Source organism: Amphiura filiformis, chromosome 5, assembly GCF_039555335.1.
Source record: "Amphiura filiformis chromosome 5, Afil_fr2py, whole genome shotgun sequence".
NCBI lineage: Eukaryota > Metazoa > Echinodermata > Ophiuroidea > Amphilepidida > Amphiuridae > Amphiura > Amphiura filiformis.
The window spans coordinates 32,532,217-32,545,883 of NC_092632.1; the positions used below are offsets into that span (position 1 = coordinate 32,532,217).

General features: G+C 37.8%; 1 protein-coding gene across 1 annotated transcript in view; it reads right to left on the reverse strand.

Annotated features, from left to right (window-relative positions):
* Positions 1–9,504, reverse strand: part of LOC140152989 (WD repeat-containing protein 27-like) — a 73,553-nt gene extending 64,049 nt beyond the window's left edge. Inside the window, exons 1-3 of the mRNA XM_072175559.1 lie at positions 9,412–9,504; positions 4,423–4,593; positions 3,690–3,831 (exon numbers count right to left, since the gene is read on the reverse strand). Coding sequence (XP_072031660.1) covers positions 3,690–3,831; positions 4,423–4,563 — 283 coding nt within the window. The 5' untranslated portion in view covers positions 4,564–4,593; positions 9,412–9,504. The remainder of the gene's footprint in view (positions 1–3,689; positions 3,832–4,422; positions 4,594–9,411) is intronic.
* Between the last annotated feature and the right edge of the window lie 4,163 nt (positions 9,505–13,667).

The window sequence follows — 13,667 nt, forward strand, 5'->3', positions numbered from 1 at the left end:
ATTTCAGCCAAAACGTGATTAGAAGTTTGATATGACTTTACTGACTGCAGCGGTATTGACATGACAATCTTTTGATCAAGTTTTGTCTCTGGGAAATTCTTGTTCTTTTAAAAAGAACAATATTCTTGATTTCTTAATTTAGATAAAGTGAAAGACACCTCACTTTATTTCGACACAACTCTTCTTAATATCATTTGGAATGATGGACATGCATGGAGACATCACCATGAAAAAATGGACAGTGTTGACTGTCGGGCACTCATGTTGTTTTACATGAGATTTCATGCCTTAATTCTGAATTGAATGTCAGATTTTGAAGATTACGAAGACAGATGAAGCAACACAAAATGGAGATGGAGATAGCTACAGTTAAATAACAGACATCAAAGCCTACAATAATGGTTGCTTCATTGAATAGCCGTTGGATCTATACGTGCTATCTACTGAAGATAGCTAAGTTTACGTCAGTATACTGGCATGTGCTCTTAAGAAGATTAACAAATGAAAATCAACTAGATCTCATTTTCTACTGATACTGTTGAGGCATCACCACGGGCCGGTTATGCAGATCATATGATTTTGGAACTCTGGTTGGTGCGACGGTGACTCGCTGATTGCAGTCATGATGTTTTCAGAGCAATGTCAGACTATGTAGGCCCATCGGCAACAGAAAATCAAGTTTCGCTCTTGGGTGGATTGCCAACTGAGAAAGTCTACATGGACTTAATAGAACTCAGGTGCAAGAATGAATGGCAAAAGTGATATTTGACTAGTCAATGGTTATTCTTTACCAGGTCAAATGTGTTATTGGATGATGTATGGTTTCTTTACACCTTGCATAATTGATGTAAGGGCGGCGCAGTCAACATTTCCTCTCATGATCGACGGTGAACCAATCTGGCAGTTTCTCATGAGAGTTGCGAAAGAGGTATGATAATGTAGATTCTCAGATGCTGAAGATATCGAACTGAAGACAAGGTCCATCAGAAGAAAGGACGCTGAGGAATATAGAACTTTTATAATATCTGAACTTAAATAAATTGATCGATCATTAATTGATGGCAAAAATGATGTTTTGTGTAACTTGATGCAGAGACAGACTTCTGTTCATTAGCTCGAAAGTCAAGATTAAAACTGGTATTGTTCATTTGAAAATGGAATTGATGGAAATGTGCACGAAGGTGAATTAAATGGTTCTTGTAATATTTATATATTTTATTGGTGAAGAAGAGTATGCATAAAAACCAGATGCTTAAATGATTAATATGCTAGAGATACTGTGAAAGATTTGTATAAAACTTGTAAACATAGGGCCTAATAATAATTTGCACGTGAAATAGAGTTGTATATAAAATGAAATTGTTTTTATAATGTATGTAGTTGTAAATCTGCCGAATAGCCAATCAAATTTTTAAAAAACTTTTTGAGGTCACGAGGTCACGACAATGTTATTGTCAGCCTGTCACCAAACAATGGTTGAGTGAATTTACCGTTCTTGTTTACTGTTAAAGTTTTGTGAAGGAAATGCTCTAATTTTTTTTTTTTAATTGTAATGAAGTTAAATAATTATATGCATGTTACATTTCGGGGACGAAATAGTCTCAAGAGGGGTAGTGAAACGGAGAGCCAAAATGCGATTTCAGATTTTTGGCCTGTTTTTAAGCTTACCTCCCGTGTGTTGTAAATGGGCGAATTCAGCTCTTGTCAAATTCATATTTAGAGAAAAGTCACGATGCTCACGTGTTCGTGGTAGTTTTTGATTGTGATTATGCATTTTAAAATGATTGCATGGCTCTGCACAAGGTATATTTTTGTAAATATTTGGATTTGTTTACCTGTCGATCGTCAGTTTTTGCCGTGGGTTGAAAATACGTCAGAGAAATTTGTCATGTCTTACGTGCGTATTTGGCTTCAAAATTTCACTATTCTGCTAGAAGTTGTACAGAGATCTTATAATATTGTGTAAATAATTTTGTCAGGAACAAAATAAGGCATTACATACCGTCTACGAGTAAATCTTGAGGACAAAATTCAGGTTTTTCATGTGTTGTTGCAAAGAATTTTAGATTTGTCATTTTGAAATTCCCGCCAGCAATCGTCTGAACGTAAACAAGTTTTTCCTAAAATTGTAAATTTCCTTAAAAACGACTTTTGTTGATCAAACTTTGGATTATTTAAGATGTAATTGTTTAAGGATGTAGAATTTTAAGATATTTTTGAGTATTTTTATGTTTTACATGGTCAAAAGGGGTCATCAGTTTGATTCCTGATTTAAAAACGCTAGCAGTTCTAGTTATTAAATTTCGTCATGTTCAAAATCTTTTCGAAAGTGAGCTCCTGACGGAGTGACTGCGCGATATCCATAGTAAGAGCTTACGCTTTGAACGCAGCCGCTAAAAGGTTCCATGAAGCGTTCAGGAAAGTATATAAAGGCCGTGCACGACGCAAATTAATCAGATTGCTTGGTGGACAATAGTCCACCCAAACCTTCACTCAGTTTGAAGGTAAGCACTGCCAACCAAAGCAAGTACGCCCTACTCTGGAGCTCAGATTGAGCTAGGGGCAGCTTGGCTACCACAATAGTGGCACTGGCAACACCAGGGTGGTTATGCACTCCGGTGATTTGGCCTAGCGCCTGTGCCTAATTTGGGGCAAGTGACTTGCCACACACATGCACAAGTCCAATGGAAAATTATGCACTGTATTTATGTGCATTCATTGTTGCATGGCAAGCTCGTATTTGGTGTACAGGCATGGATACTCTGTAGTAGGCCTACTAGGCCTTGGCCTAGCCTACGACTATGTCATGTGATGAGAGATTCTGTTGATTAAATTGTATTTTTATGCTTTTCGATTATTCAAGCAGATAGTATATGTACTTTTCGGCAGCATTTATTGGTAATTTATTTGGATTTAAAACAGAGAAATAAGGAAATATCGTCATGATCATCAACAGAGATTGTGTATTTACCAGTGTTTACTTGTATTTATGAATTGTGATGTGATAAGACAAATATGAGAGCAAAATAACAATACAAGATATAACAAAAGAAGCAAATATAAAACAGAATTGTCAAGTCTCATTTTTACCTGTTACGTCTCCTTTCATGCATCACTGATTCCACATATCTTGGGGAGAATTCTAGTCTTTGATACTACGCTACCACTTGTATGTTTAGAAGGCTAGTCTTCTCCATCAGTCGTTTACAAAAGTATTAGGGGCAAGCTCGGTCCCGTTACAATATGCCCTCTGGCAATTCCAGCCCTGAAACTCACTCCCCTGCCCAGCTGACCTCAGAGCACCAGGAATGTGTTGACATGCAAAAGGTCAAACATCAGCAGGTGTCGAGGTATATAAGATCAAATTATGAAATCCAATATCAGAAAATGAAACCAGTGACACAAAATTAATTACCCTCGCTTTTCTCTAATCGAGGGTAATTTTGCTAAAGTTCTTTAAGGCCCGTCGACGAAATGTTATTTGGCACCCCCTATACTGAACAAAATAATAAAAATTTTGTTACAAACACAATTCACTGTCCTGGGATTTTGCCCTTATAGCAAAGAGTTGTCTCTTTAAGCCCTTCATGGACATATGGAATTTCCTGGGTGATATTGTCAAAGTACTTTAAATTAGTTGCCATATATAACTTTTATTTCAACTTCCATATTGGAATATGTTATTTTACCTGCTTCATATGTGGCTCTTGCTTTCTCCACATTCCAAACAATGACATAGTCCTCTGCAGCTGTGCATAGTGATGTAGGGTTGTAACATTTTCCAAATGCTATAGCCGTCACTCCTTTCCTGTGAGCTACAAGCTCCAGTGGCTAATGGCAGATGAATCAGTAATACAAAGAAAACACAGAAAAGAGGGAAATTAGGAACTGTTGACAAGAATCAAAACTTAATTTCTTTGCAATCAATAGATTTTACTATTACAATGTTAAGGGGATTCAAATAGCAATCACGATCGTCTACCTGTGCCCTGGCAAATTATATTGTTCTTAACAATAGAATACAGGCCCAACCACCATTTCTGTCAGGGTGTCAACTGTCGGCCAGTGGTTGGGTTTTGAAGTCATCCCTTTATTCAAGGGTTTTAACCAGATAGGTTGAAGAGAGTTATTTAGTAAAGATCTGAGGTCCCATTGAGTACCCTCAAATGAATCTAGGCAATTTATACAGGTCCCCCCCCCCCCCCCCCGATACTGTACACTGCATTTCATCCTTGCTGGGAATGCTGCCACCTCAATTATGGTAAGTGCAGAAGCTATAAATAATACTGACTGTGAAAACCAATTGCTTGTTGAATGTTCATGATGATTGAAGTAGAAATTCAGGTAATATGAGGAAGATAGCATAACCTCCTGAGGAAGATAACAATTCATTTAGGTACTTGTTTAGCATTTAACACCTACCATAGAAGTTAAACTTTGTAGACTCCATACTCCAATGGCAGTTTTAGTATAAGGTAGTGCAAAGTAAACACCATTACATCCCATTTGTAAGTGAGATGGACAGAAGGCAGTGCGGACGGTATGCTCATGGAATGTTGACATCTTCAACGGTCTTGATGGTTGGAATCTTCACTGATTAAACAAATTAGGAAATGTTATTACTTATGCTCTGGAGATAAAGGTAAGTCAACAAAATAAATTGTGTTTGAAATTGCAATTTTGGTCGCGATTATATCTTTTCAGCACATACCCGCAACCACATTGCGATATTATTCAGTTGTGAAATCTGCACTTGAAGGAATGCTACTCAGCGGCAACATTAGCTTTCAGAGTCATGCTACGTGCCACTTGTTCAAGAACTCTAGCCAAGAATTTGCTCACCGATAGCTTCACATTCTAGGCTAGAGACCATTTGCATTCAAAATCTAGTCGGATTCGCTGAAGCATGACGCCATGTAAAGCAATGTTCAGAAGTAAACACAACCGATCATGATCACAACAGGCGATCACATCAAAAACGCTGCTAAAATTACACTTCAGCAAAATTTTAGACTGACCAAAATACATGTTGGCAAATCTTGCTCAAATACAGTTGGCTCATAACTTTCATCCACATTTCAAAATTAACAGAATAAATAACCTCCGTTGCAAACAAAAAATTGCACCACTGTCGGACTGACAAATGATAGCAACGCACTCTAGCATCGAATGTGTAACTATTATGTACAAATACGAAGCTAGCCTAGGCTAGAGTTCTCAAGTAAAGAAGTGCTACCGGAAACAGGACGGTTCGCACCCTTTCAATTTCGGACCCGTGCACTTTCGCCCCCTTTTTAAACCGCGGGTAATGTGCTGCTGTTGATTAATGATGCACGATCGATCGCTTCAACTCCCGGCGGTACAGTGGGGTGTTGTATGTGTATAGTATTGGTTGACTTTTGAGTGTTGATTGTCTGTGTTTGCAGTACCGGTACTGGGTCCAGCGTGTACAAAAGCAAATAGTATGTTGATGGACTCTCCGGTTCGATTGAATTTAATAGGCCTATATTATTACGATATATTAAATGTGCTTCGACTAAAGATTGGTATTCATTATGTTTTTGATTTGTTATTTTGTTTTACTTAGGCCTATTTTATTTCATTTCTATTTTATTTTATTTTAAGCCTATTAATTATTTTTATTATATTGTTATTATTATTATTATTATTATTATTATTATTATTATTATTATTATATTAATTATTATTATATTAATTATTATTATATTATTGTTATTAGAATTATGTTACCTTATTAGTACTTTATAATAGGCTATATAATTTAGTATTCAATTATTTATGGCCTATAAAGTATAAAATTTATAGGGCCTAATATTGATATGGCCAAAAATATGATGGCTTATAATTTATAATTTTATCCCATCTTTATGTTGTCGAATTGATCTTCTTTGACATGACACTAATGGAAAAAAATATTTAGCAAATTTCTCAAAGACAAATGCGCACAAGCAAAACAAATGCCTGCAGCAGCTTTGCGATAATGCTGTGCCGACTTTCACCACCTTTCTTCACCATGAGTATTAGCTGCCACTAGTACGCCGAAAAGCGCCCGGGCGTGACATGGGTTCAATCAATGCAATGGTAGCCTACGGTGACTAGGCAGTAGCACGCATATATTCGTCCCCAGAACACACCCGTGCATCGGTCGATTGCTTGACAAGTCCCCGGGCCACGCGGCCGCGTGACTGTATACATTTAGGTGTGACTTCTTCAACCCATTATGTAATGAATGACTTACGGGAAAGCGCCGGGTATGGTGTGGGTCCAATCAATGGTAGGGTACCGTAAACAGACACGCATAAAAGTGCCATATGCCTCTTGACGCACGATCGTAAAATATTATTAATCAGGAAGTTTTCTGTTCGTTTTAATGAGAAATGTAAATAATGAACCAAATGTTTTAACTTTTATGTCTTTTAATGAATGATGTATTTTGTCTGTGTTCTTAATTAATTTAATATATATTTCTACAAGTGTTACGTAAATTGTATAAAACAAAAGAAATGTAAATACTTTTAATGAATTTTGATATATTTGATGTATGATTATTTGATGTTTATGCATTTTTATGTTTTTAAAAATTCTTACATATATAGGGCTTATGTATAATTCTACAAATTGTTATGTATATTGTTTTTATGACACAAAGCCCCTGTAATAGCAGATTTATCTGAAAGGTAGCCCTGTATAAATATGGTTTTAATAAATAACATAAAGTAAATAAACAAATTTGTGGAAAAAATGCTATCCAATTCTGCATTGTAAATGATTGACATTTATGTGTTCATGATTCATTTTGTTTACTGGCCTGTCAATCACGGACTCATTATGACGATGCTTTATTAACACCACGGCACATCTTATATCTTAATCTGCTAAATATGCCGACAATTTTAAGGCGGGATGTTTGAACTCGAAGATGTCAATAATGTACTATAGCATCTATTTCTTAGATAAAAGATCGTGTAAAGGAGATGAATTTCTTTATTTATTTTTCTTTTCTTTTTCCCTTTTTTTCGTTTTTATAGTGCCTTTTTTTTCTTCTTTTTTTTAATCAAGAAAGCTGCTTTGTCTTTTGAACCCTGTTTTGTTTTTGGATGTTGCTGCACATAATAAACAGTTTTAAACAATCAATTTATTTCTATCAATTAGATTTGTTCAGTTCATCTTAATTTCTTTGGATTTCGTTTTTTCTTTCCCTTTCTTTCTTTATTTCCTTTCTTTCTTTTTTCGTTTGCATGATCAGGCTATAGGGGTCCGACGCATAAATGACATCTATCTTAATAAAGGAGTATTTCGTGATCCTAGTATCATCTTTTTATGACATTTTTTAGTAGACATGGTAGATATGCTTGAATCGTGATCGTGCATCAATCAACAGCAGCACAATACCCGCGGTATAAAAAGGGGGCGAAAGTGCACGGGTCCGAAATTGAAAGGGTGCGAACCGTCCAGCATTCGTGCTACCCACTGCCAGCCATGCCAGCGCCACGGCATGAATCCATGACGAAGCTTCATCAATCATGCCGTTCAGTGCAGTGGCAAGCGGCAGCCAGAAAGTATGAAACCAGCATAAGCTTACTGAAAAATGACACAGGCAGAAGTTACATTCCTATAATTTATAAAACGACCAGCTCAAAGTTGGAACATTATGGGCGCACACCACCAATACAGCGTCCCATTGAAACACACGTGAAAACACACCTTTTCCGTGCGCGATTTTAGGCCTTTTCGGCAACAAATTGACTATAAAAATACTACCAATCGATTGCAAATCGATGAAAATTTAATATATGTTTCAATGTCACGGGTAGTCTTGTGATTAATTTTCGAGATATGGGCGCTTAAACAGCACCATGACCATTTTCGACCCCTTCTATACCCTGAAAACCCGTTTCTGGCCATTTTTCAATCCGCAGGCCTACTTTATTCAAAAATTGTGTTTTGCACCTTTTGGGGCGATCCAAGTTCATGTATAGGTCTCAATGTTTTATTTAAGCTATAACATGCTTCTCCTTTTCCTTACAAGTCCACAGAAAGACCCAAAATACCTCTAAAAGATTTCGATTTTACCGAACTCATCCACATTACATCGCATTTCATGAGTGATTTGGTGGTGTGCGCCTTATAAAAGACATAGTTTCAAAATCGGTTCTTTTTGTCATAGATTTAGAAACTTTCTTAACTTTTGAGTTGAATCCTCAAGTTTTATTACTCTAGGACATATAGATTTAGAAAAAATGACCTTTGTAGTCATGCGTCCAATACAGAAAATATACAGTTTTTGTGATTTTGACCATTCTAGCAGGGATCACCATTTTCTTCAAAAACGCCACTCGTATCAGCGTCTTTTTGAATGGTATATTTGCATTTTTATTTCTTTAAACGTAATAAAAGTAAGTTTATACATTTTCTACACATTCATATTTTGATATTAAGTTTCATTTTGCCCCGAAAACAACTGACATTTGATTAGTTTTAAGGACACGTGCTCAAATTTAAACATGATATTAAATTAATCAAAACTCACTAAAAACCGAATTTGTTAACTTTTTAGCTCTTTTTCATCACTTTCATGAACTTTAACAATCCGAATTAAGAAAATTAAATCATACTTTCACTTTAAAGAGCTTTAAAATCATTAAGTGATTTCTTAAGACTTAATTCAGACCATAAAATCGGAATTTTACACATATCTATCCTGTTTTTGACCTGATTTACATGACAGGCCTAATTCGCCAATATGCCTTATAAGGGCGCACACCACCAATACAGCGTCCCATTGAAACACACGTGAAAACACACCTTTTCCGTGCGCGATTTTAGGCCTTTTCGGCAACAAATTGACTATAAAATACTACCAATCGATTGCAAATCGATGAAAATTTAATATATGTTTCAATGTACGGGTAGTCTTGTGATTAATTTTCGAGATATGGGCGCTTAAACAGCACCATGACCATTTTCGACCCCTTCTATACCCTGAAAACCCGTTTCTGGCCATTTTTTTTCCGCTGGCCTACTTTATTCAAAAATTGTGTTTTGCACCTTTTGGGGCGATCCAAGTTCATGTATAGGTCTCAATGTTTTATTTAAGCTATAACATGCTTCTCCTTTTCCTTACAAGTCCACAGAAAGACCCAAAATACCTCTAAAAAGATTTCGATTTTACCGGAACTCATCCACATTACATCGCTCGCGGAGTGATTTGGTGGTGTGCGCCCTTATATTCTGATCGCATACTGTAATGCCATGGTGCCGAATTCAGCAGGTTAAATCACGGGAATTAAGCTTACTGTTAATGACATTATTTTCATTGCCACATGAACCTTACACAATCTAAATCATCATGTTTACAAACTATTTAATACACTTAGTTGAGCATGGTACCTGTCTTGTGATTTCAGTACCGTAAATAGACACAAACTTGGTAAAACTTCATCGTTAAAATTGGTCGTCAATGTCAATAATGTTATTCTACACTACACCACCACTTACAACAGGTTATGAATATTAATTAGGTGCTGTATCGCATTCACTTTACTCGCCACACTTCACTCTCTCACCATGGTAGGTATAAATAAATATTAGTAGGCTATCTATAATACCTACCATGCTCTCACTCAGTCATGGAATAATTGATAGGAAAAGGCACTATCTCATTAGCATGAGCTGCATTGTTATTTAAATAGCGCATTGTTATTTAAATTTGGCCTCAGCTCGTATAGATGGCGCTAGTCATGGCATGCAGCCGGCGCCTTTTCGAAAGACTTTCGAACCAGTGGAAGTGTACAGGCATGTTTAATTAATGCATAAATCACCGTTCTGTATATAGGTATAAGCTGGTATAAGCTGGTATATTTTATACACGATTTCTTTATACAACAATAGGGGTGATATTAAATGTATTAAGTTTATAAAATGTGACATTTACGTGCCTTTTTATTGTCTGTAGTACAAAGCTCCACCGACTGAAGCAACTTGAAGCTATAGATGGTGCAGCGTGGCCGTCCCTGGCTGCATGTAGAATTCAATTCCAATAATATTGAATTATATCAGATTCATTTCAAGAAAACACCATTGGTCTGCTTTTGAAAAGAAATGTTAATTCCCAAAGATATATAATAGAGTATCACAATGTAATTATATTATCTGTATTATGTCAAAACAGCCGTAGATCTTAAAATGTTCAAGGACATTGGTTACGTAATTTCCACAACGGTGTTTGGTGATAGACCTATGAATAAGGGATGAAGTGGTCTTAATTTCTGATCGGTCAGATGTGGTGTAAAAGATTTTGACTTGAAATACTACTTGTATTTCATACCTTCTCGAATTTCCATCGCATTATTGATAGCAAGTTCTAATTTCGACATTGCTATTGTAAAAAGTCATTCTCTTCTCAAATTAGCAGACTTCAATAAAAACATATCTCTGGTGCCTAATGGAAATACCAGTCCGCCATTACGGGTGCAGAGGTCAATGGTCTCAGCTCTCATAGCGGGCGCACTTTCAAGCTTGGTACTCGCATTGAACAGACAAAGTTCGCATACTGAATGGCGGCTTTATTTGTCAATCGTAATTAACATGATCAAGGGTCGAACATGAATATTCATAACCGATCAATAACTGGACTCATTTTCTACCAAGCAAACCAGCGGGATTTGTCATTGCTTTGCGTGTTTAATAGAACAACCGTGAGTTTAGTGTCACCCCCTTGACTCAGTGCACTTTACTCACATGTACTCATCATAACCATTATTCTTCTGTTTTATTATTTTCGTGTCCAACTCCAAAGTTTGCGACAAAATCGAAAACTTGAAATCATATACAAATTTTGAGTTTTATTTTCGCCTTTTTGTTAAAAAAAGAAAAAAAAACTGAAAAAAAAAGAAAGTTCTTGATTTTTTCAAAGAGGACTATACGGCTACACGCACGATTTTACTAACGCGTGCAGCAGCTTTGAGACACAGGATTTAATTAAGATGGCCTAAGTACAAAAAATTGCCAGATCACCTGATTTCATGTTTCTTCCTCAAATTTCGATGGAATGTATGTTGATAGGCTAAAAATAGGCCTATGTAAAATTCTATTTTGAATAATTATAGGCCTACTTCACGGGGGGAACCCCCCCCCGCCATCCTGCGTCGGGCAATCCAATAATAGCTTGGTGCAAAAGGGATTCAATTGCGGCTTCATTTTGGAAAATGTCCCATTTCTCAGGGGAGACACCGCCTCACCATCCTACCCCCTCCCCCATGTCACACAGACGCGACCTGCCTGTTGCGCCGCACCAAACTATCAGTAATTATCCAATGTGCCTACAGTCTGTCCACTTGGTACAAACCAAATCTGTGGCATCGGGGGTTGATGCTTTGCGTCACACGCGACGCGTAAAGAGCGTGGTGTACAAATCGCGCAGCAGTTGGCGCGCCAAAGAAGCATTGCGCTGAAATAATTATTCTCATACCTCCAGTTTCCGAGGTCTATTTACTTTGTACTTCTATGTGGACAGACTATAGACTCATGCACTCACTTGGCTACTCATACCCTCACTTAATTTGGCCACTCATAGGGGCCTACCCCTAAACTCATGCACTCACTTGGCTACTCATACCCTAGCGACTCATGCACTCACTTGGCTACTCATACCCTAGACTCATGCACTCACTTGGCTACTCATACCCTAAACTCATTCATTCACTTGGCTACTAATAGGCCTACCCTAAACTCATGCACTCACTTGGCCACTCATACCCCTAAACTCATGCACTCACTTGGCTACTCATACCCCTAAACTCATGCACTCACTTGGCTACTCATACCCTATAAACTCATGCACTCAATTGGCTACTCATACCCTAAACTCATGCACTTACTTGGTTACTCATACCCTAAACTCATGCACTCACTTGGCTACTCATACCCTTAACTCATACACTCACTTGGTTACTCATATCCTAAACTCATGCACTCACTTGGTTACTCATACCCTAAACTCATGTACTCACTTGGCTACTCATACCCTACTCACTTGGCTACTCATACCCTAAACTCATGCACTCACTTGGCTACTCATACCCTAAACGCATGTGCTCACTTTGCTATTCATACCCTAAACTCATGCATTCACTTGGCTACTCATACCCAAAACTCATGCATTCACTTGGCTACTCATAGGCCTACCCTAAACTCATCCACTCACTTGGCCGCTCATACCCCTAAACTCATGCACTCACTTGGCTACTCATACCCTATAAACTCATGCACTCAATTGGCTACTCATACCCTAAACTCATGCACTCACTTGGCGACTCATACCCTAAACTCATGCACTTACTTGGTTACTCATACCCTAAACTCATGCATTCACTTGCCTACTCATACCCTACTCATTTGGCTACTCATACCCTAAACTCATGCACTCACTTGGCTACTCATACCCTAAACTCATGCACTCACTTGGCGACTCATACCCTAAACTCATGCACTTACTTGGTTACTCATACCCTAAACTCACACTCACTTGGCTACTCATATCCTAAACTCATGCACTCACTTAGTTACTCATACCCTAAACTCATGCACTCACTTGGCTACTCATACCCTACTCACTTGGCTACTCATACCCTAAACTCATGCACTCACTTGGCTACTCATACCCTTAACTCATGTGCTCACTTTGCTATTCATACCCTAAACTCATGCACTCACTTGGTTACTCATACCCAAAACTCATGCACTCACTTAGCTACTCATACCCTAAACTCATGCACTCACTTGGCTACTCATACCCTTAACTCATGTGCCACTTGGCTACTCATACCCTAAACTCATGCACTCACTTGGCTACTCATATCCTAAACTCATGCACTCACTTGGCTACTCATACCCTAAACTTGTGCACTTTATTCTCACAGCCAGGTGGTGGTCGCCGTGCATTATCTAAATTCAGTAAATTTCCATCGTCAACCGTGTAATTGAATGGGATTATTTTGAAATGTTAAAACGCTTGAAATATCACAAACAAATAGGCCTATGTTAATAAATAATATAAATAAATAATATAAATACAAGCTAAAACCGTTGGGGTTCGATAAAAAACTCCACAAAACTAACTGAGTATATGGAAAATGCCATACGGCCGGGCGGTTTCACAAGTTGGCAGCTCTATCATGCCACTCGCCACCTGCTCACAGCTGAATGCACTCACTCACCCCCATTGGCGGCGGAAGTGGGGTGGCACTGGAGGACATTTGGGAAAACACACCCCTAAATTTTTGTGAGGGACCCCCCCCCCCTAAAATATATATAAAATTGCCCTGTACATTTGCTTTTCAGTACAGCAGATCACTTTGATTTGGGTCACAAAATAGCAAAACATACCACATACCTCATTTGTGGCTAATATTGCCCGAAATTGAAATTTTGCGTGTGAGCAAAAAAAGTCCCAGTAAAACGGGAACAAAATATTATGGTCCCCGACCCCTCCCTCTATATTCTAATGCTACTGCTCAACCATACCTATCCACCCCCACTCATTCTTACTCACCCCCTCACACCAACTACTCAGTAACTCACTCAAAAATTGGTTACAGGTTGATTGTCCGACAGGCCATTAGTTTGAAAACCCAGCAAGTTAGTTA